Source organism: Gossypium hirsutum, chromosome A11 (genome assembly GCF_007990345.1).
Source record: "Gossypium hirsutum isolate 1008001.06 chromosome A11, Gossypium_hirsutum_v2.1, whole genome shotgun sequence".
NCBI lineage: Eukaryota > Viridiplantae > Streptophyta > Magnoliopsida > Malvales > Malvaceae > Gossypium > Gossypium hirsutum.
In genome coordinates, this window is record NC_053434.1 from 27,792,623 (window position 1) to 27,816,948 (window position 24,326).

Consider the following 24,326-nt stretch of genomic DNA (forward strand, 5'->3'; position numbering starts at 1 on the left):
TTTCTAGAAAACAAATTCCCTTACATGAAAATAGATTACATATGCAGTCTTGCCCTTCATAGTCCAAGTAAACGCTGATCTTTTCTTCATGGTCGAATCTTGTAAATTCTCCAAAATATGCCTTTGCTAGCTCATTGCTGCTTAATCTGAGCCTCGGTCTCTTGCTCACTTATCTCCATGATACTCATCAAAAAGTACCGGCTCTCGGATAATCTTCGTCGGTAATTAAATCCAGTTATGTATTCCTTCGTGGACTTCTAGCTTTCTCTCGTCATGCACTTGGATAACCTTTGTTGGCTTGAATCTCCGGCAATTACATCATGTATTCCTCCATGGACATCAGCTTTCTCTCGTCGTGTTTATTTGGACTATATTTAGAGGACCGCACTATAATTCACTTCATCAAAAAATTCGTTTCCTTATGACAAACTATTCTATTTAGGAATCGAACTTCGAATCAACACATTCTTTTCTTTGATGTAATGTAATGCAAATGCATGAATGCAAAAAAAAAGGAAGGCATTGATTCTAAATTTAATTTCATTAGAACAACTTTTCTAGAAAGCAAATTCCTTTACATAAAACAGACTACATATACGGCTTTTCCCTCATATTCTAAGTGAAGACACCTATCTTCCTCTTCATATCCGAATCTTATGGTCGAGTCTGACGAATTCTCCAAGAGATGTCTATATTAACTCCTTTTTTGCTCGATCCAGGCTGCGACTCGTTGCTCACTTATTACTGTGATACTTGTCAGCTCCTTTAAGAAGGTCAAGACGTGACGGCTCTCGAATAGTCTTTGTCAGTTTCTGTCTTCAGGCAATGAAGCAAAGTCTTGTATTTCTTCACGGGCTATCAGTCTTCTTTCATGTGTTCACTTTGACCATATTTAGACAACCGTATTATAATCCACTTTATCAAGAAATTCGTTTTCTTATGACAAACTGCTCTATTTAGCAATCAAATATGAATCAATACCTCCTTTCTATAATGATGTAATGCAATGCATTTATATAAAAAAACAAAAACAAAACACGTTAGCACAGGAGAAATAAATCAAATAAAGCACCTAGTCAGGTAACTGCTAGGAGTTCGGAGTGGCTTTACCTAAGGTGAGCTCTTAGGTCTCTCTATATGCTACTTAGTTCTAAAGTAGGGGTACCCAAACCGGCAGATTCCTCGATCCTCACCCATTATAGGTTCATACAGACCGAGTTCGATTCAGGGGAATACATTTCCCTATGGCTATACGGAGGTGAAAACTTCACGAAGACACAAGTACGGATGTATCCCGAAAGCGATCCACTATCCTATACGGAGGTGAAGACCTCACGAAGGAGTAGTTTTTCACTTCCACTTAAGAGGGTGAAATTGACCAATAATGCGATGCGATATGCAAAGATACCTCAAAGAATTAAACCACTTAAAGCAAGCATATTATGAACAGAGTCGTGAAAATAACAGACAACGTGCAATGCAGTAAATTTAAAATCGATTTTCGATTTTTGACAAAAGACAAAAGTAATCAATTTAAGGCTCGACTCTCGAGGTCCCCAGCGGAGTCGCCAAGCTGTCGAAACCATACTTTTGAAAACGGGGATGGACTTTGTTTGAAAGTGAAAATTAAAATGGGAGTCGCCACCAATCTTTTATTAGGTGTGATCGGATCACCTTTGTTTTAATAAATCAATTTTAGTTTACTAAAACAGGGCCTTTAGTCTACGAAACTTGAGAGAATGAGTTCGGGAGTCAGTTACGTGCAAGGAAGGATTAGCACCCTCGACACGCCCAAAAATTGGTACCGAATTGATTAGTTAGTGTCTTAATGTCAAAAATTAAAAATTGGGAAGGGACTTGAAATACGATCTTTTCTATTAATACTGATTTTAAAATTCTTGAATTGGCAAAATCGATTTGTTTAAAGATTTCCTTATCTCGAGATATCGGAGTATCACATCCCGTAAGTTAGGATACAATACCATAAATTCCCGAGCACAAGGTCGTCTTTTAATTTAAATTGGAAATCCGTGTATTTCAAAACTCAAAAGGATATTTAGCTATTTAGAACCAACGAGAGAACCGAAACCCCGTAAGTTAGGGCACAATTCTTCGATGTTCCAAAATGTGAAACATTACCTTATTTATTGAAATTAATTAAAACATGAGAAAAAATATTCCTAAAGTGAGAAATTAAAAATAGATAAACGACGCAAAAAATGATATCATTAATGAAAAATATTAACATGGAATACTAGAATATTAGAATAACAATAATAATGATATTTACAAAAAAGGAAAATAAAAACAAATCATGTACTAATAATAAAATAGGAAAAAAATGATATATTTGGTAATAATAATAATAATATGAACATAAAAATACATATATATATATATGCATATAATAAAAGTATGTAATAATAATAATATCTACAATAAAAGAAAATATTAGGAAACGTACATAAAAAATATATGCATAAATTTTTTTTACAACAATAATATAAAATAATGATATGTACAAAATATATATATGTATATAATATAGTTATAAAAAATATATATATTAAATTCGAAATAGGTAAATAATAATAAAAAATGTAAGAATATACCGAAGCCCCAATATTATGAATTACTGAAATTAATCTCTTTTCTTCTCGGGCTGTTGAAATGGGCCTTTGTGGGTGATCTTAATCGAATCAGATTGCCGCCAATAGAGTCAGGTTGACCCGACCATTTTAAAATTTAATATTTTTTTATTGTTTTTTTTATTTTTTTTAAGACCAATTTTTGTTTAGACCAATTACAAATAAAATCTACATAAAATATACAAAATCCAAATTACTTCAACCCAACATAAACCAATCTCAGCCCACTAACTTAATAATCCAACACAACCAACCCAACCCACTAACTTAACATATCATCACCCAACCCACTAATTAACCCAAACTAAATTTAAACCATCAAACTTTACATAAACCAACCCATTAACTAAAATATTTCTTTTTTTAATACTAACCCCCCCAAAACAAACAAATCTCCAGCAGCAAACAAAGAAAGAAATAAGAGATCCAAGCTTCAAGCCGCCGAACCCCTCTTTCTCCTTCCACCGTGCGCGCCACCAACAGCCATCGTATGCACCTCGTGAAATCAAGCTATGGGTAGTTGAGGTTTGGGTTTTGGGGTGGCTTATAATCGATTGGCTCGAGTATTTAGAGTGGGTTTCGGTTTGGGAGCTTGGTTGTGGTGTTAATGGTGGTTAGTCCTCGGTTGCTTGGTTGCTTGCCGGATATTGAAGTTTTTTCTTGTTTAGATTGCTGAATGTTCATTTTTTTGGTTTTTTTTTGCTGGAATTTTTTTTGCTGGAATTTTGTTTTTTGTTCTTTTTTCTCAAATGGGAGAATCCCTTCTTTTTGGTGTGGTCTCCTCTTTATTTCTACCCTTTTGCTTCTTTTTTATGCCATTTGCAAGTAGTGGGTGAAGAAGGAACAACCACCCATGTATTTGGCCTGAAAATCTGAGAAGTGGGTGCCTCAAATCACGTAATCTGTCTGAAGGACCAAATCACAAATGCAGCAAAACTTTTGGGCTAAATGTAATTTTTAGAAAATTTTGGGTTAAAATGTAATTTAAGAAAAGTTTAAGGGTCTAAGTGAAATTTAAAGAAAAGTTTAGGGGTCAAAATGTAATTTTTTTATTTTTTTTTTGAAATTTTGTAAATTAAACACGAATTCTAGTGCTGACAAAAATTTAGTGCTTACATCCACCTCAAAATTTTATTTGATCAAAATATTTCAAATTTATCAATTTCATCAACAACTATTAAAGATTGAATACCAGTCTAAATATACACATGAAAAAATTTGATTTAATCAAATAAATATTCAAATGGACATAAATTTATTTTGAAGACCTCTGATTTAAGAAAATAAAATTGAAAATATGTATACATTTTGCAAGTTAATTTTTTTAAAATTATTACCAAATCGATATAATATATGTGACTAAATTTATTATTATACCTATTTTTTTAACTATTAATTTAATTTACCGTTTATAATTTTAATAAAAATAAGTAAAATGACCTAATTATATAAACTGCAACCTTTATATTTTAAATGTTTAAATAAATTTTTTATAGTTAAGTTTATTCTTCAAATTATAAGTAAGGGATTGTGAGAAATCGTGGAATCAAACGTGTTGTTTGATTGGTTTCTGCCTGTTTTTGTGTAAAAGAAAACTAGGTGTTGGAATTCTAAAATTGACTAGTAGTATGTTTGAGATGAAGACATCACGCTAAATAATATAAATAAATAAATTTGTCCAATTAGAAAACATTATTTTATAGCAGGGTTTGCACTCAACTTGTGCTGTATATGGGAATTAGTCATACGAATACAATATCGTATATTTTTTTTGTTCACATGAATGACGTGTTGGTGCATGATTAAACTGGTTATTGTTAGTATAAGGTGTGGATACAATGTGCAAAATGAATGATGCAATTAGAGGTGTGCATGGCCGGGCTATTTGACCCGGCCCGAAAGTCCGCTCAAAAAATGAGAGGGTTCTGGTAAAAATATAGGCCCAAAATATGGGTTTGGATAAAAAATAAGGCCCGTTTAGAAAACGGGCCTGGCTTGGGTAAAACTTTTTTTGCCCGGGCCTGGCCCGAATTATATACTAAATATATATATTTTTTATTTTTAATCAGATTTACATTTTATTTTTAATTTTAATATAATCACTTTTTATTATATTTTCAATTTGTGTATTGTTTTAAGAATTGTTTTATTATCATTTTTTATTTGTTTCTTGTTTTAATATTTGTTTTAAATGTATTTGATTTATTATATTTTAAAAAAAATTATTTAATGAAATAAGCTAAAAAAAATTTAACATGGGCCAGGCTCGGGCTTAACAATTTTATTTTGGGCCAGGCTTGGACAAATTTTTAGGTCCATATTTCGGGCCGAGCTGAGCCCGACCATGCACACCTCTAGATGCAATCTCAAATAAAATAAAAGATTACTTTATTTATTTATTTATTCTAGTCTCGTGATTCTGTTTTGATTTTAATCATTTAATAGTAGCTCTAACTACAGAATTTGTGACATGATCAGTGTAGAGTCTAAATTTTACCTGAGCCCAACAAGCAGAGTCCAAAACACCAAATAAATTAATAGTCCAATTAATACCTCACTAAACCAACCACTAAACCAATCACTAACTCCATCACTCCACGTGCCTGCAAAAAGAAAGAGGTAATCGGTTAGCAAACAAGTTGTAAAGTTTGGCTATAAAAGCCATTCAAAACTATTGTAATGGGGTTCTTTTTTTTTTTGGAGAAAAAAGGAGAGAGATTTGAATACAAGGAAAAGAGAGACTTTCAATATAAGAAATACACGAGATTAATCAAAAAATCAAAGCAAAAGAGGTGTTTTTTTCGTCTATTCACGTTTTAAGTTCTTTGTTTATTTTACTTTATCTTTCAATTTTATTTTATTTCTTTTACATACGAAAGTAAAAACAAAGGGGAAGAAGCTTACCCATTTTGAAATTGCCGAAAAAAGAATTTTTTTTTAGGTCCGGCCGTCGTGTACGGTGGTGCAGACGGCAGCGCGTGGAGGTCCGATGACCGAAGTAAAGTCGGACCGATGACCGGATTTAGAAGGGAATATTATTATTATTATTATTTTTATTATTATTACTACTTTTACTATTATTCTATATACTATTACTGTTTTCTTTTTTTTATGATTAGTAGTAACGTAATAATGTTTTTATTATTTTATTATTTTTTCACCTTTTTATTACTATTATTATTAACCTACTATTATTATTTTTATCAATATAGTATTATTTTCTTTTTTTAATATTATTATTATTATTAATGTATCATTGTTATTTTCTATTTTATTATTACTTTTATTACTATTGTTTCTATTATTATTATTTTCATTACTTCCGTTATTATTATCATTATTTTATATTATCATTAATATGTCGTTTGTTTATTATTATTATTATTATTATTTTTAACACTATTATTATTATATTTACTTTTTTTAATATTATTACCATTATTTTTTAAAATTATTATTACTATTATTTTTATGATCTGTCCTATTTTTAAACTATTTCATTCAATATTTTGTTGTACATGTGTTTATTTGCCCACTCCCGATTTAAATTAAAATTTCATTCGAATTTTCTTTGTTATTCTATTTTTTATCTTTATATTGTTTTATTTATTATTATTTTTGTCTAGATTTTTCAAGTAAAGGCAATATTCGGTACTTGAAAATTCGAGAAATCGTGTCCTAACGTACTGAGTTTCGGTTTTTCGTTTGATCTAAGTAACCGATTATCCTTTTAAATTAAAATAAATGAGTTTTAAATAAAATAAAGATAATATTCCGTATTTAGAAATTAGAGTAGTCGTGCCTTAACGTATGGGTTTCGATTTCCCGTTTGATCTAAATATCCGAATATCCTTTTTAAAATTTAAATACATGAGTTTTAAATTAAATAGAAGGCAAGCTCATACTCGAGGGTCGAGGTGTTGTGTCCTAACGTACTGGATATAACATTTTACCTTGAGATGAAACGGTCATTCACATACGTTTTAATTCATCCAAATACTTTAAAAAAACATTAACACTAAGAAGGATCGTATTTTAAACTTTTTTCAAATTTTCAAATTTCGACATTAAGACACCGATTAATCAATTAGGTACCAAATTTGGGCGTGACGAGGGTGATAACCCTTCCTCGCACGTAATCGACTCCCAAACCCGTTTTTCCAATTTTCGCAGACCAAAATCGTTGTTTTGATAAATCAATCTGTTTATTGAAAAACGACCACGTTTTGAGGTGACCCGATCACACCTCATCAAAAAGGATCGGTGGCGACTCCAGACTTTCGTTTTAAAAAGTCGATTCCCGTTTTTCAAAAAAATAGTTTCAACAACTTGGTGACTCCACTGGGGACAAATAAGAGAGTCAAGCCGCAAATTGATTATTTTCTATCTTTTTGTTGAAAATTAGAAATTTGGTTTAAAATTAAGATCCTCTCGTTGCATTTCATTCATCATTTTTTGTGATATTTGCTTTATCAGTTCAAGTCTTGGAATGTTTTCGCATATTGCATTGCATATCCGTTCGATCTTATCCTTTTAAGTGGGAGTGAGAAATTATTCCTTCGTGAGGTCTTCACTTCCGTGTAGGATAGTGGATCACTTTTGGGATACATCCGTACCTATATCTTCATGAGATTTTCATCTCCGTGTAGCCATAGGGAAATGTATTCCCCTGAACTGAACTCGATCCGTATGAGCCTATAATGGGTAAGGATCGAGGAATCTGCTAGTTCGAGTACCCTTTTCTTTAGAACCAAACCACATATAGTGAGCTTTAGGAGCCTACCCTAGGTAGAACCACCAAACCCCTAGAGGTCACCCGAATAGGTGCTCTATTTGTTTTTTATTTCTTCTGCACTAACGTGTTTTATTTTTTTTTATAATTACATTACATTGCATTGCATCATCATAGAAAAGAGGTGTTGATTCACGTTTAGTTACTAAATAGAGAGCTTGTCATAGAAAATGGATTTTTTGATAAAGTGGAGTACAATATGGCCGACCGAATATGGTCCGAGCAAGCACAACGAGAGAAGGGTGATAGCCCGTGGAGAAATACAAGACTTCGCTTCATTGCCCGAGGATTCAAGCCAACCAATATTATTCAAGAGCTGTCAACGTCTCGACTTTCTTAAAGAAGCTAACAAGCCTCCTAGGGATGAGTAAGCTATAGGTCGCAGCCCACATCAAGTAAAAAGGAGCTAGGCATCCATTGGAAAGTTCGCGAGATTTGATCTTAACATTCGAATATGAAGAAAGGGATTGATACCTTCGCCTAGAGTATGAGGGCAAGGCTGTATATATTTCCGTTTTATGTAAAGAGATTTGTTTTCTAGAAAAGTTGTTCTGATAGAACTGAATTCAGAATCAATGCCTCTCTTTCTTTTTGCATTCATCACATGCATCTGCATTACCTTGCATCACATGTATTAGATTTTCATAAAAGGACACTGATTAAAAAAATCATTTCAGTAATCTGGAAACCGACAAAAATCTACCAAGTACGCATTCTTACGATACACGAAGAAGAACTAAAACAATGGATAAAAGATTGGAAAGATTGAAACAAATGCAAAAGGAAATGCAATAGCAGATGCAAACACAGATGTAAGAACAGTTGGCAAAGATTCAACAGGATATGAAGGAACAGGTGTTGGAGTCCCAAAGGAACATGATGAACCAATTGGCCCAGTTGTTGACTGGGGGGCAAGGAAAAGAAAAAAGTCATATGGTCAATTTTGGTGATGACAATGAAGATCCTATCTACCCTCCTAGTTTTACCTTGACAAATGCTCAGACTCAGGTACACGCGAAGGCCATCCATTACAATCAGACACCAACAATTTTAGGCTGGTGCTTCAATGCCAATTAACTATCAAGCAGGCTTAAACTCTAATCCAAGGGATAACCTAACTAATCCCATAGTCCCTGATTTGGATGACATGGTGGAAGTCAAAAGAGCGAGAGTGGAGCTCCCAAAATAATTCGAAGAACGATGCAGATGGCTGGAGAAGAAGTTCAATGCATTGGAAAGTGCTGATTACCATTATGGAATTGATGTCAAATGCTTGAGCTTGGTTCTAGACCTGGTGCTCCCACCCAAGTTTAAGACCCCAGAGTTTGAGAAATATAACGTTACAATATTTTGTCAAATGATGACAGGCTATATTGATAATGATCAGTTATTAATTCATTGTTTCCAAGATAGTCTGACCGGGGCAACGGCCAAATGGTACAGTCTACTGAGCTGTGCCCAAATCAATTCATGGAAGAATCTGGCACAAGTCTTCATGAAACAATATAGCCACGTAACAGATATGGCACCTGACAGAATCACCTTGCAAAATATGGAGAAAAAAATCAAACGAGAGCTTCAGGCAGTATGCCCAAAGGTAGAGGGAAGTTGCCACACAAGTCCAACCACCTCTGCTAGAAAAGGGAACAACCATGTTCTTTATTAATACTTTGAAGCTCTATTTATTAATCACGTACTGGGAAGCACAACCAAGAGTTTCTCGGACATAGTAATGTCCGGTGAAATGATAGAAAATAAGATAAGGTGCGAAAAAATAGAAGCGGGGGAAAGCACCAAGAGATCAACCCCAAGAAAGATGGAAAATGAGGTGAATAACATGAGCACATACAACAAGGGTCATTCAAAGTCGATTACTGTGAGCCAGTCGAAGACAATAACCACCAACCATCATGCCCCCCGAGACAAGCAGAAAAGTTACAGTTCACACCTATACCCATGACATATGGAGAGTTGTATCAGAACCTATTTGATGCACACATGGTGTCCCTTTCTACCTAGAACCGATGCAACCTCCTTTTCCTAAATGGTACGATACAAATGCTCAGTGCGAATACCATGCTGGAATCATTGGGCATTCAATCGAAAATTGCACTGCATTCAAAAAGCTAATTGAAAGATTTATTAAAATGGGCATTGTGAAGTTTGACGACTCATCCGCGCCCAATGTAGCATGAGTTCCATAATGAAGAGGGGCATGAAATTCAAGAATGCATCGAGTTCGGGGCTCTGGTGCAAGACATGATGGACAATAAAGAAATCAAATTTTATGAAGATATTGAAGGCCCGGTGGGAATGTTAGAGAATCTAAACATTAACAACATATCAAAGAGGGAACCGAGGAATAGAATTTTCCAAGCTTCTGCCCTTACGTACTTAAGAGTGTTTTGAATAATGGGACTATGGAAGAGATCTTTGTATTTCTTAGAGCCAATTTAGAGTAATATTCAAAACACACTTGTCGCTTTAAGCCTAGAAGCAATAAGAATCCTTTTGTGAAATAGGCTTGTGTCCAAAATCTTTATTTCAAATGCATCTTTGCTATCATTTCAAATATTCTTTTATTTTATACAAACAATTATTCTTAGATTCTTTTGTTATTTGGACTTTCTTTCAAGTATTCTTTTATTTTTCATTCATGATCATACCATACAAATTGTGACAGCTCTAATTTGACCCTAGTCGGAAAGTGGTTTCGGGACCACAAAACCGAGTCAAAAAAATAATTAACAGTTATATTCTATGCTTATTATATGTGTAAATGCATGTGTGAAAGTTTTATGCTTTGATTTTGTCATTTGTATGTGAAATTTATTAAATAGGACTTATGTGAGGCATTTTGAAATGTGATAAGTTAAATTATAATGGTCTATTAATGCATGTTATAAAAAGAATAGACTTGCATGTCAAATTATCCATTTTTAGATAGCGGCCGACCATGTTGTTATTTAATATATAATATATGTATTTTCTATTAGCATTATTTCAATTAAATGGCTTTATATTATAGAATAATGATTATTAAAAATAGAAAATGAGTGAAGAAAACAAGGTGTTCATCTTTTTATTTCTTTGGTCGAAAATTCTAAGAAGAGAAGGGAAGGGAAACAAGCATTCGGCTACTCCTTTCTAGTCTTGATTAAGGTATGTTTGAAGTGTTTTGAAAGAAATTACTTGTGTATTTTAGGATAGTTTCTTAGTTCCTCCATAACCCATGTGCAAATTTTCATTTTGGTAGCTATGGGAGCAATCGGTCATGAGAGTATTTTTCATTTAGAAATGATACTTTGATGTTTTGTTTTGAATTAATAAAAGTACTCCATTTGGTTGAAATTATAAAAGTATGTTAAGTTTAAAAAAGTTTGAATTTGTAAATGTAATAATTAAGTGTGCTTGTGTTATAGCCGAATATACTTTGAAAATTATAATGGAGAAATTCTTCTGATATAAGCTTGTAAATTGAAGTTATAATTTGTGCTTTGTAGTTTTAAATGGTTAAAGACTATTCGGTTATAGCCTTTATTTTTCATGAAGAAATCAAGTTAAATGTATATGTGCCTATGTTATGGCCGAATGTACTAAGGGTGGATTATATAAAGTGATTTGAGATTTGGATGCCTTGTTTTGTGGCATTCGGTTATGATAAAAAAATGATTGTATCGGGGATTTTAGAGATGTGAATTGGTAGGTGATATGTATTTAAATTGTTTATTAAGGTGTTGGCTACATGGTTAAAAATGTGCACATGAAAGTATAATAGGTCAAATGAATTTTATGTTTCTATATGTATGATTTAGTTGATGGTGTGATATATTAGCATACTTGGATATTGATGTTTGTGTGTCTCGTGTTAATATGATAATCGGCTATAAGCATGATTAAATGGTTCGGTCATTGTTTGGCATAGGTGAAACCTATATGAATTTGTTACATTCGGTCATAAAATGGAATTAAATATGAAGGCTAAGTTTGAGTAGTTAAGGCCGAATGGGTTATAGATTAAACATAAACGGATTTTCTGCATATGAGTATGTATGTATTTGTGTGTGCAGCATTGATGATAAATGGCAATTGGTAATGTGGTAAATGTTTAATAAGTTGACATTTGGAGTTAGCTATATGTCTTGGATCTATAGTGTAATTTGAAAAATAAATAAAAGTATATGATATTAAAGCATGCATTATATATATGCATGTGTATACGCGGTTGTGCATAAATATGAGTAAATGATTAAATTGTGATAGTCATATATAGGTATATATATATATGCCTTATGTATGTACCTTGTGCTTATAGAGACATTCGAGAATATGGTTAAATTCATGTATAAGGAAGCATGATAAGTTATGTGAATCTTTGCTTATGTATGCGAATTAGATATAGATTAAATAAGCATGAAATCGGGTCATGGCATATTTTATAAAATATAATACATATTGAAGTTATATATGATTGTCAAATGTGACTATTAAAAAAATAAAGTTGAGTAAGTAATTAAACAAATCTATTTGTTTTAATTAAGCTCAAGAGCAAAGAGGATCAAAATCAGATAAGGGAAAAGAGAAAGTAATAGAGTAGCCTTTCCGCAACCGTTCAAATATATCCGAGGTAAGTTTTGGAGTAATCACATTTATTATATAATTGATGATGTCATGAGATAAGTATGATAGATGAATTGCGATCTATTGTCTCTACTTGAATGAGGTTGTTTGATAAATAAATTGAGTATATGGCATGTAACCGAATGGTTATTAGGAGTTAAGCTGAGATAGTGAAATGGTTATGTGTTCTTGTGTATGAATATTAAACCGAAAGTTATGTTGAAGGTGTATTTTTTTGTGCTTATATTCGAGTGAAGAAATTGATTTAGTGATGTGATATGTTATGTAAATTGAGTTATCATGTGAGTAAATATGCTTAGCACTCGATATATATCCGGGTTAAGTCCCGCAGGCTTCGTGCTGGTAATATATCCAGGTTAAATCCCGCAGGCTTCGTGCTGGTCCGGGTTAAATCCCGCAGGCTTTGTGCTGGTAATATATCCGGGTTAAATCCCGCAAGCTTAGTGCTGGTATTATATCCGAGCTTAAAGTCCCGCAGGCTTTATGCTGGTGACTGGATTCGGGTTTTAAACCTAGCTGGCTTAACGCTGGTGATTCGAGTAAGATTATGAATTCGAAATTTCGAGGTAAACTACTATTGATTATGTATGATACATTATGATGGTCAGGTACGTATTATGTACTTATATGTGAATTATTTTTAAATGTTTAGTTCGGTAATACTTCTTAGCCTTAATCCGGCGATCTGATTCAGGTTAGGGGTGTTACACAAATAATTATTCTTATATTCATTTATTCTTTGGAATATTCCTTTGTACCTACAACAGGTCTCCAGATATCAACGACATGAGCGATACTGCTACTGACCCAGAATCCCCTTTTTGAGCAAGATATGTGCCTAGAGGAATCTCAGGCTTTGAAGATGATAGAAATTGTTATAACAGTCTAATTTTCAGTGGTGTCGGAACAGTGATTCAAGATCACTAAATCTGACAAATGAGTAGGAAATATTATTAATTTAGTGAGTATAAATTAAATGTGAAGTTAAAAAAAATTTGAAAATAGTGAATAGTGTACTAAAAATAAATATTAAAATAATTAGAATCGAAAACGAGGTATCGAGACCTCAATAATTTTAAATCGAGCCATAAATATTTTTATAAATATTTTTGGAGTGTTAATATGTTAGTATTAAAGTTTCGTCAAGAAATTTTAAAGTTCTGATAGTTAATTGAACAAAAAGGACTAAATTGTATCAAATACAAAATTGTGGGAAATGATTAAATAACTTAATTGATAAAAGAAAGAGGTTTTAAAAGGAAAATAGACCCAAGGTCTATTTGGGCTAGACGACAAGGGCATGAAATCAATAAGAAAATAAGGAAAATTAAGGGAAAAATTGAAAAATTGCAAAATTTACTTAATAAAGCTAGGACTAAAGTGGAATTATCTAGATTTCTCTTTATTTTTCTGCATTCTCATCAGAAAAATGCCATGGAGGAGTTATATTAAGCTGGTTTTTCATATTTTTACTCCAACTAAGTTCAATTCTTGATTATTTCTTGAAATTTTTGTGTTTTTGTAACTTTTACAACTAGGTCCACTTGTTGAATTCATTAGTTTTTGATTCTATGAAAGAAATTGAAAGTTTATATACATATGTGCTGGAAGTATATGATGATTTGGCATGGAATTAGAGTTTTAAATTGTTTATATGTTGATTTTATTGTAAGAATTGAATAGAAAGTGAATGTTTGGGACCTAATTGTAAAAGAGTTTGAAGTTAGAGTTTTATGTGGAAATTATGAATTTAAATAGTTATGAAATAACTTATAATGTTTAAGAAAAGTATTAATTGAGAAAATTATCTTAATTGAGGGGTTAATTGAGCAAGGACTGAATTGTATGAATTGTGAAATTTGGGGCAAAATGGAAATCAACATTTTGCACTAAAACTGTTTTGGATAGCAGCAGTAGTCTAACTTTGAAAAATCACCAAAAATTGTAGAAATGGAATTAGAGGATGAATAAAATATGAAATTAAATCTTATTGAGTCTAGTTTCTTATAAAAGAAATTATGTAAGCAATGGAATTTTAAATCATGAGATACAATAACTTTTGTGAGACAAGGTCAGAATGATTTCGGGTTCCCCTGTTTTGAATTTGGAAAATCATAAAAAATTGGATAAAAATAATTAGAGGCTTAAATTTATATGTTTAGAATCCTGAATGAGTCTATTTTCAAGATAAACAAACGAGGATATCATTAGAATCTTGTACGAGAAGATAATTAATTTTTAGTGAAGAAGGGTCGGAACTGTCAGACAGCAGAACAGGGGAGACTTCAATGAATAAACTGTATTAATTGGCCCAACCAAAAATTATGATAATTTTATGGTAATAAGATATGTGAATCTAGTTTCTTGGAAAATTCATGGATCTTAATTTTGAGTTCTGTAGCTTAAGATAAAAATAATTTAGTGACTATGACATAGATGGACAGCTTGAATATTCACATAAATAGATAGTGAAAATTATAGATAATGTTACCTACAAGTGTGTTGTTTATACTAAGGATGTGGATGGAGAGGAGGAGGAGGAAAATATACAAAAATATATGAATGAATCGTGTATAAATTGATTACATGCCCAATTATAATCGATAAGTGTTGAATTAGAAACGATATAATATTTTATTTGGAATATTTATTATAAAATTATGATTATCACTATAATACAAAAATCGAACTTGTGAGTTTATGTAACTAAATTTAGTGACAATTTGTTAATATTATTAAATTTCAATATTATTTTATGAATGATGATTAATATTTATGTATGTTAATTGTTGAAAATAAGTAAATTATGTACAAAAGTTATGAAATTAAACTGAGAATTTTGGAGGAACGGAACGCAGGAAATGAGTACAATCTTTCAGTGAAATAGATGAATTGACGGTAAATTACCCAAGTAAACCGAGATTCAGCATTTGTTGCGAATTCTCGTGTTTGCTTTCCGTTTAGCTCTTACGAGCTTCCGTTAACTCATATGAGTTTCAGTTAACCCTTTTGGGGTTTCAGCTCAGCTCTGATGAGCTTCAGTTAGCCTCCGGGCTTCTGTTTAGCACTTATGTGCTTCAGTTAGCCTTCGGGCTGCCGTTTAGCACTTATGTGCTTCAGTTAGATTTCGGGCTTCAGATCACGATGTACTCAAATCCGTAAGCTATTCCTTGGATGGACAAGTTGGTAAGTCGTAAATGTAACATGTGGAAAAAGAAATGTAAGTAATGTTATCATTATTATTATTGAGCTCAATTATGTGATTTTATCATTCAGAGATTGTGTTTGACAAGATATGTTAGTAAATTATGAGTATATGAATCAAAGTGACAGGATTTAAACACCTAATGAGGTTGAGCTGATTCACACGAATTTGTCATTTGAAATTGTGATTGACAGGAAGAAACAGTGAATTACATGCTTATCAATGGTTACACATAATTATCTGAAAAACAAGAAAAATAACGGTTATTGATATATGGAAATGTAAGACATTGATATATGAATGTGGAATATGTTTGATAAATGTGTTCATTCTTAACTATGGAATTATGTACCTCATGTGTGCTATTTGCATAAAGATGATATTTCAAATACTTTGGTGAGTAAAGCTTAAATATGAAATAGTATGAAATCGAGACAAGTTGTTATGAAAATATATTTAAATTATCTGTAAGTGTTTTTGTACTCATCGGTAATGCCTCGTACTCTATTCCGGCGACAGATACGGGTAGGGGGTGTTACAATTGTAGCCTATCTCCTGATTTGTTAAGGATGGTAGAACAAGCAGAAAAATAGATCCTATCTTACAAAGGGTCAATGGACCTCGCGAGCCTAGGAGAGGAGAAAGAGGTGAAGATCGGAGCCTATATCACCATAGAGGCAAAGCGAGGCGTCATTGAGTTATTCCAAGAATTCAAAGATGTTTTCGCATGATCGTATCAGGATACGCCTAGGCTACTAAGACATGTGGATGCTGTTAAGGTTAAGAAAATCTTAGAAGAAGTCCATAAGGGTGTATGAAGAACACATCCTAATGGTTTTACAATGGCTAGGCAAATCATAAGGTTCGAGTACTGCTGGTCCACCATGAAAGGTGATCGCATCAGTTATGTCGTAAATACCAAATTTATCGAGACAAGATTCATATGCCTCCTTCATTCCTTTATAGATTTTTCTATGTGGGACATAAATGTAATTAGGCTGATCTTGTCAAAAGCTTCTAGCAGACATCGCCATATTTACGTCACTAAATGGGTGAAAGTCGCTTCATATGCCAATGTTACAAAGTCGATAGTCATCAAATTCCGTAAAAAAAAAAGAAAAAGAAAGAAAAGATCATGTACCGACAATGAATGTCAGAAAGGATCGTATCTAACAATGCACAATAGTATGATATCAAAAGTTCGCAGTCTGTTTAAGACTAGACACCATATCACCCCAAAATGAATGGTGCAGCAGAGACAGCAAAAAAAAAAGATCGTGGGGATAATGACCGAGACTTGTAAATATTGGTATAGAAAGTCATTTTTCACCCTTTATGCTTATCGATCGTTGGCCAGAACCTTCACCGAGGCAACACCTTTTTCATTAGTTTACGGAATTGAAGCAGTTTGCCCATTGAAATCAAGATTCCTTTTCTCCAAGCTTCGATTAAGTCAAGAATTGGATGAAGCAGAAGGATCCAATGAACTTAGTTGAAGAAAAGAGGTTGAAAGTTACCCGTCATAAATAAAAGTTCTAAAATCATATAAGAGGATATAAATAAATAAATAACAACACGATATAAATAAATAAATAAATAAAATGTTAATTACAAGAGTAAAAAAAACATATATAAGAAAAATAATAATGAAAATAATATTAGTATATAAATAGAAATAGAAACATAATAAATAGAAATATAATAATAGTAGAAATATTAATAGATAAATAAAAATTAGATAAATAATAATAGTATTAGAATAACAAAATAAATATAAATAGAAACATAATAATAATAGCAATAATATATTAAATTAGTTAGTAGCAAAAATAAAAAAAAAGGATTAAATCGAACCTTAAAGCAAAATTTTGGGGCAAATCAAAAATAAATAAAAGGAAATGGACCAATTTGAACATGCGAATAATAAGGAGGGACCAAAAGGAAAATAATCCCCACCCTCTAAAACGCACAGCTTCAAGGAGGACCAAAATGCAATCAAAACAAATTTTAGGGCCAAAGTTAATTGCAAAACAATAAAAAAGAGGAAGAGCTAAAAGCAATTGGACGAATTTAGAAAAAAACAAAGAAATTGAAATGAAATGGACAAAATTCCTAGTCAAATTGAAAGAGAAAAGAAAATAATTCAATTCAAATAGAAATAGGAAAAAAGAGAATAATCCAATTCCAAATTAAAGTAGGAATACAAAAGTAATTGATCATTTCAAAGAACAAAATACTCCTATTTATATACATGGAGTTTACTAAAAATAGCCTAATTAATTTAATAAAATAAAATAAAATAAAATAATTTCTTCTTATTTTTGGCTTTTTACAAAGTCAACAAAATTTGATAACTTCTTGGCTTTCTCCATCTTTTTGATTTGGCCCCAATTTAATGATTATCTTTCAATTTGGCCCTTTTTGACTTGTTTTCAACTGATTACATTCTTTGGCTTTATTTATTCGGTTATTATTTTTCTTTTTCGGGCCCAGGCCAAAATTGGCCTATTACAATCTGTATTTTAAATCAGATAGGTAGTGCACTTATTTATCTAGAGGTTTTATTATTATTTTTTACTATATAAGATTAATGCATGTTTTTTTTAATGGCTTAAATTAAACTAGTAAAGAAAATTAAAAAAAATAATTATTTTTTATAATTTTTATAAAGTTGTTTAGAATTTTTTATGTAATTTTTTAAAAAGAAAAATAAATTCAAAATTTAAATTGATTGCAATTAATAATACAAAATGCTCAAATGGATGTAATTTTCAAATTTTTTTTTAAATTGTTGGTATAGCATTCTTTACTCTCCAATTTTGTGACAACCAAGTTGTTTATTCTTTTGCATACATTTCTCTTAGAGGTATGGTATTAAGTGATTTTTGATACTTCCTATATATTCCATTCCACTTGTTATTCACTTCTGTATGATATAAAGCATATATATTGCATATGATTGTATGCCTAAAAACAATCTTTTTCCTTTCTACTTTTTGATAAATGCATCCTACAACTTGTAAACGCAGCATCATATGTTTATGGACCATTGTTTTAATACTTCGGCCCATCACCTATCCACAACATGGGCTTTTTTGTTAATTTTAAAGGCCCGTTCAGGTAGACTCTTTATCTTTTAGTTCCAGTAAGATTGACCATGATATTAAAACTCAAGCCCATCAATTCCTAAATATATGGCTTTCCTTATGACTTCTACCCCTACTCTCGTCTGCTTCAGCTTAATGGAATAATGTTACCATTGTTTTAGAACTCAAGCCCATTCCTCTTCCAAGGCATGGCCCATGCTTTACACACAGCATTTCTGCACTTGCTAATTGCATGGGCTTTATTTTTATAAATTTCTTACCATACCTCTTTTACTATTATAAAAATGTATACTACAAATACAAATATATTTGAAAAATTATAACACAAAATTAAACTATTATAAAGTATAGTAGACAAAAAACTGAACAAAACTCATTTATGGCATATGCACAAGTTAAAACTAGAGACTTACATATTGTAATTGCACATGATGAGATATGATTTTAAGTGCTCAAGCAATACCTCCACTTTAACCAATAACTCTATAAAGTCTCATCCATCATACTTTATATTTTTATTGTACATAATATCTATCCTATCACACCAATTCACTCTATAACTACTCTACACACATCATTACGCGGGTTCTACTAAGGCCTTTTTCATGTGAGAAAGATGGAGAGGAGAGGATCTTTCTCTCATTTTAGAACCAATTTTTTTCTACACTCCACCACTCATATTATTCCCTCTCTATTCTATTTTAAGTTGGATAAATAGATTAATTTAGTCATCGATCAAATATTGGATTAACAATTCTTAATAATACATGGATTGATGATAGTTTAGGTTGGTATATTGTGTTCGAACACTGCTTGTAGTTTTAAAAATATATATAATTTAATTATGTTGTAGAATAAAACTTTTGGAAAGTTTTGGAAAACTGAAATTAATTGCATTGAGAATGGGCAGATGAGAGTTGATGGATATGAATAAGAGAGCAACTCATTATCTTGACTTAAATCGCAGTCTCAATAGTCAAGCCTCAACCAACTACTTGAACCTTAGATATAATTTACTGTTGGGGGGCAATGGACCGTTGCCTAGTTAACCTTCCTGGGGCTGCTGTGGTTAAGAGACTTCAATAGGGTTGGGTGAAGTTCTCTCATAAAAGGAAGGGGCATTATTTAGTAATAATCACACAAGTCACAGCCCTTACAAATATAGGACCTAATATTAGGTTTTTGTGTTTGACCCAAGTTTGGTTATGTCCAATTGGTATTAAATCCGTAGGGAAGTTGTACTTTTTCTTATATTGGTTTTCATATCCAACTTTAACTAAAGTTGTTTCTGATTGTATGAAAACAGAAACTTAATGTTATTTATGATTATTGTTATTCGTACAACACTAATTATAATCATAACTTAGAAAACTGAGATTGTTGATGGACAAAATTGGATTAAATATTCCATCAATCCTTAAACTTTTCACAAATTTAGAATTTAATCCCTGTATTTTTGTTTTAAAAAATTTAGTCACTCAATTTTTTAAAGTTCAAATTTCAGGTCCAATTATTAATACCTTTAAAAATTCTTTCGTTAAATTTGTTGGTGTAATATTTTAAAATAAAAAAAAACTTATTTAATAGTCATGTAACTAAAATAACAATGTTGTAATGAACTTGAATTTAACAAAATAATTTTAATAATATTAACAATTAAATTCTATTTTTAAAATTTGAAAAGTAATTCAAAATTTATGAACAAGACTTATGGTGTATTTTAACAAAAAAGTATAATTACAACTAAAGTTGGATATTGTTATATATTTATATGCGTGAATTTTTATATTAAACAGCTAAACCAATCTCATATAATTTATTTTCATTAATTAACGATAAATTTTATTGTTAAAATATGTCATATGTTACTGTGTTCTTTATAAATTTAGAATTTAATCTCTGTACTTTTATTTGTAGGAATTTAGTCTTTTTACTTTTTTTTAAAATTCAGATCCAATTATTAAACAGTTAAGTTTTTTTTTTAAATTCATTGGAGTGAAATTTTAAAATAAAAGAAATACCTATTTAGTAGCAATATAATTAAAAAGAGATATTGTAATGAACTTTAATTTAATAAAATAATTTTAATAGTATTAATAATTATATCTAAAATTTGAAATCGGGACTAAATTTACTGAAATATGGATGTATTTTAACCTAAAATATTTTATAGACAAAAGAGTAGGTGATTTCATTTGTTCTTTTTTTTTTAATGAACATGATACACTCAATCTTGATTAACGTGACAAAAAAGTAATCAAAATTAAAATCCAACCATTTAAAAGCAAAGCTTCAACTCAACTCCGAGTCAATGGTGATGTGATTGGAGGATAAGTCCTACACCAACTTATTATAAAGTTAAAATTTGTCGAAATTAATAAATTAAACAACATCGTTATACTTAAAAAAATTCAAGACACGCGTCGAACTACGAAGTCTTTAAATCTACAACTAAAACTATTTATTTTTCTCACCTAATTTCTGCAAAATTGAAAAGCTTAAAATGCCCCACAAGTCTTTGTACTTTTCAAAATTAGAAATTTATTCATTATACTTTTATTTTATGGAATTTAATCTCCCTACTTTTTATATTTTAAAATTTAGGTCCAATTAGTAACACCATTAACTTTTTTTGTTAAATTCAAGTTAATTATAAAGTCACTTTTTTAATTACATGGTCACCAAGTGAATATTTTTTTTATTTGAAAAATATCACAACAACAAATTTAACAATATTAATAGTTGGACATGAATTTTGAAATTTGAAAAGTAGAAGGACTAAATTCCATGAAATATAAATACAGAGACTAAATTCCTAATTTTTGAAAAATACATGGAGTTGTGACATATTTTAACCAAATAAAACGATATTATTAATTGTGTCAAAAAAGAATATTAATACATTTTAAGGCTAAATGCATAAAACTTCCCTAAACTATAACTCAATTGAGTGGTTGAATACTAATTTAGATTAGTCATAGATTATATTTATAATAATAAAAAATAAGTGTACATATAATATAAACGGCTTAGATGCAGGGATGATAAAAGTGGTGAATTTCAAGTAATATCCTAAAACTTTTTAGGTATGAAAGTGATAATAGTGAATAACTTGGGGGACCATTTGAATGTTTAAGCCAAATAGATATTATATTTATAAGTTGGTAAAAAAGCGTGCGAAACAGCGAATCTTCTTCATCATCTATGTTTGGAGTTTGAATACAAAAAGAAAGTAAGGTTAAGCCTTTTCATTAATCCTCAAGCTTTTATTTTTGCCCATAAGTCTACTCCCAGTTTCCCTTAATCCTCCATGGGCAAAGGCGGAGGTTGTGTCCCAAGCAAAAAGAGACAACCTTCCTCTGCCGAAGGCTCTGCCACTGCCACTGCCACTACCGCCACCAACAACGCACCCATCGAAGCCGATGAAGAAACTCACGAAACTGCCAGTGTAGCTGTGAATCCTACGAATGCGCAATCAGTTACCGCCACTTTAAAAATCTTTATTGTTTACTACTCCATGTATGGTCACGTGGAGAAACTGGCCAAGCGGATGAAGAAAGGGGTCGACGGCGTGGAAGGGGTAGAAGCGGTTCTTTATCGGGTTCCCGAGACGCTCCCGGCTGATGTGCTGGACCATATGAAGGTGCCGTCGAAAAACCCCGAGGTTCCAGAGATTAAAGCGGCGGAATTGGCGCAGGCGGATGGGGTTCTGTTTGGGTTTCCGACGAGGTTTGGGTGTATGGCGGCTCAGATGAAGGCGTTTTTCGATTCCAGTGGACAGTTTTGGAAGGAGCAGACTCTGGCCGGGAAGCCAGCTGGGTTCTTTGTTAGTACTGGAACTCAAGGAGGCGGCCAAGAGGCCACCGCGTAAGTTGGAATTTTGATTAACTTTCTCTGTTTTTGTTGCAATGGTAGACAATTTCCATAAATTTGGTTACTTTAGATAATACATTGCTCCCCAAACCCCTCCACATCAGCAGAGAAATTTTCATCAATAATGTCGTTTTCCTTCTCTTTACCTTTGTTCTTTCCTGAATTTGTTATCTCACAAGAGAAATCTAAGAAAGTTGGATCATGGAAAATACCTCGTAGATGATTCATGTTACCTAGTTTGACATCTAGAGTTGAACAAAGTGTTTATCGTTTAGCTTAGAGGTTACAAGTTGTGGTAGATGTCTCATGAAATCAAATAGATGAAGATACAAGTTGGCTATAATAGTAAACTTATCCTATAAATTTATGTTTACTTGTAAGTGCTAAGATTTATCTTGAATCTGCGTAAGTTGGATGGTTTTGGTTGCATTTCAGAGGCTTTGTTCTTTCTATTACAAGTATGCTGAATCCTTTAATTTGTAGGTTTTATTTTAAACAACTACGGTTTAACACTTAGCTTAGATTAAAACGTAAGACAATTGCTTCCAGTTTTACTCATGGCTAGGTTTTTACCATTTAAAGTAGATGATTTTAATGTCGGTGTTTATGCTCACTGGAAGATGAAGTTTGTCTGACATGAGAATTTAATCTGATCTATAGAAGCCTTTTAGGCTTGAAAATGTTGAGTGGATGTTTCTTTCTATAGTGTTATTGCTTTCCTTCTCTTTTGTGTTTCAGTATTTTATACTTTATTGGTTTGTTATCAATACAAGATGCTCTCTGCATTTCCAGAGGATTCATGGCGCTTTTTGTCCTAATTTATCACTTATCAGCTTTCATACAATTTGTACATCAGGATTATCTCTTCCTGTGATTTTTTTTTTGGTCCTTGACCAATGTAGTATGTAAAATATTTAAGAAGATTTATGCATTTCTTGTGCTTCCCTCTGGTTCAGTTGGACGGCAATAACGCAGTTGGCACACCATGGAATGCTGTTTGTTCCTATTGGCTACACTTTTGGAGCTGGTATGTTCAAGATGGATTCCATACGAGGAGGTTCTCCGTACGGTGCTGGAGTTTATGCAGGTGATGGCACAAGAGAACCAACTGAAACTGAGCTTGGGCTTGCAGAGCATCAGGGAAAGTACATGGCTGGTGTGGTCAAGAGGCTTTGTCAAGCTTGACATTCCCCACACTTGAGGGTCGCATACTTTGTTGATTGTTCATTAGGTGAATTGTGTTTGAATTTGTCCTTGGTCTTGCCATTTCTCAGCATGAGAGATGTCACTTATATTGGTATTTATTTCACCATTTCTTTTTGTCAATTCCATTCAGTTGAGAAAGATGTACATGATTTGATCTTCTTGTGTCTTGTCTTATCAAATAAGATGTATCATATGTGGCCATCGGGATTTTTGGTTTGTATAATTTCCATTGTGTAATTCACCACAAGCTTTGATTTAATAAAAGAAATTTCATTTGTCTGTCTCTGGTGGATAAAGATGAGATGAATTGGCATACTCAACCTGTCTGCGAATCTCTAAGTGCATGATTTTTTTTCCCTGTAAATGATTTAGATTTGCTAATTTTTGTGATTTTTTCTGCTTCTGTCTTCTAGTTATTCAAAAACAGACATCATTTCATCAATCCAGCAAGTGCATTATACGAAGATCCACCCTTCATCCAAGCCTTCTCTGCACTATGTTTCAACTTTTCACTCTGTCTCTTATTTTTCTCCCTTCATCAAATATTTTCTTTACCATTGCCTCGATCTCTTCCCTCCCGACGACACCCTTTGCGTAAGCGTGGGGCGAATAAATTTTTAGGCTGGTCCGCAAAAAAATTGGTTTAATTTAAGTTGATTAGATTAGTTCCGTTCCTTCTTTTTCTTTATGTTTCTCTTTTTATTATTTTTTCTTTCTTCTTCTTCTACTGTCGTTCTTTCTTCTCTGTTACCTCATCTTTCTGTTCTATTTTGTCAAATTTCGTTGTTGTTATGTCAGGGAGGGTTCCATAGTATGTTGTTTTTCAATTGAAGGTATAATTGCGCAAGTTGTGT

At 32.0% G+C, this 24,326-nt stretch overlaps 1 protein-coding gene across 1 annotated transcript; it reads left to right on the forward strand.

The window, feature by feature from the left end:
• Positions 1-21,516: 21,516 nt before the first annotated feature.
• On the forward strand, positions 21,517-23,755 carry LOC107888732 (probable NAD(P)H dehydrogenase (quinone) FQR1-like 2). Its single transcript, XM_016812920.2, has 2 exons — positions 21,517-22,260; positions 23,223-23,755. Exons 1-2 carry the CDS (start codon positions 21,704-21,706, stop codon positions 23,449-23,451), a joined length of 786 nt encoding a protein of 261 aa, XP_016668409.1. The 5' UTR covers positions 21,517-21,703; the 3' UTR covers positions 23,452-23,755.
• The last annotated feature ends 571 nt before the right edge of the window (positions 23,756-24,326 follow it).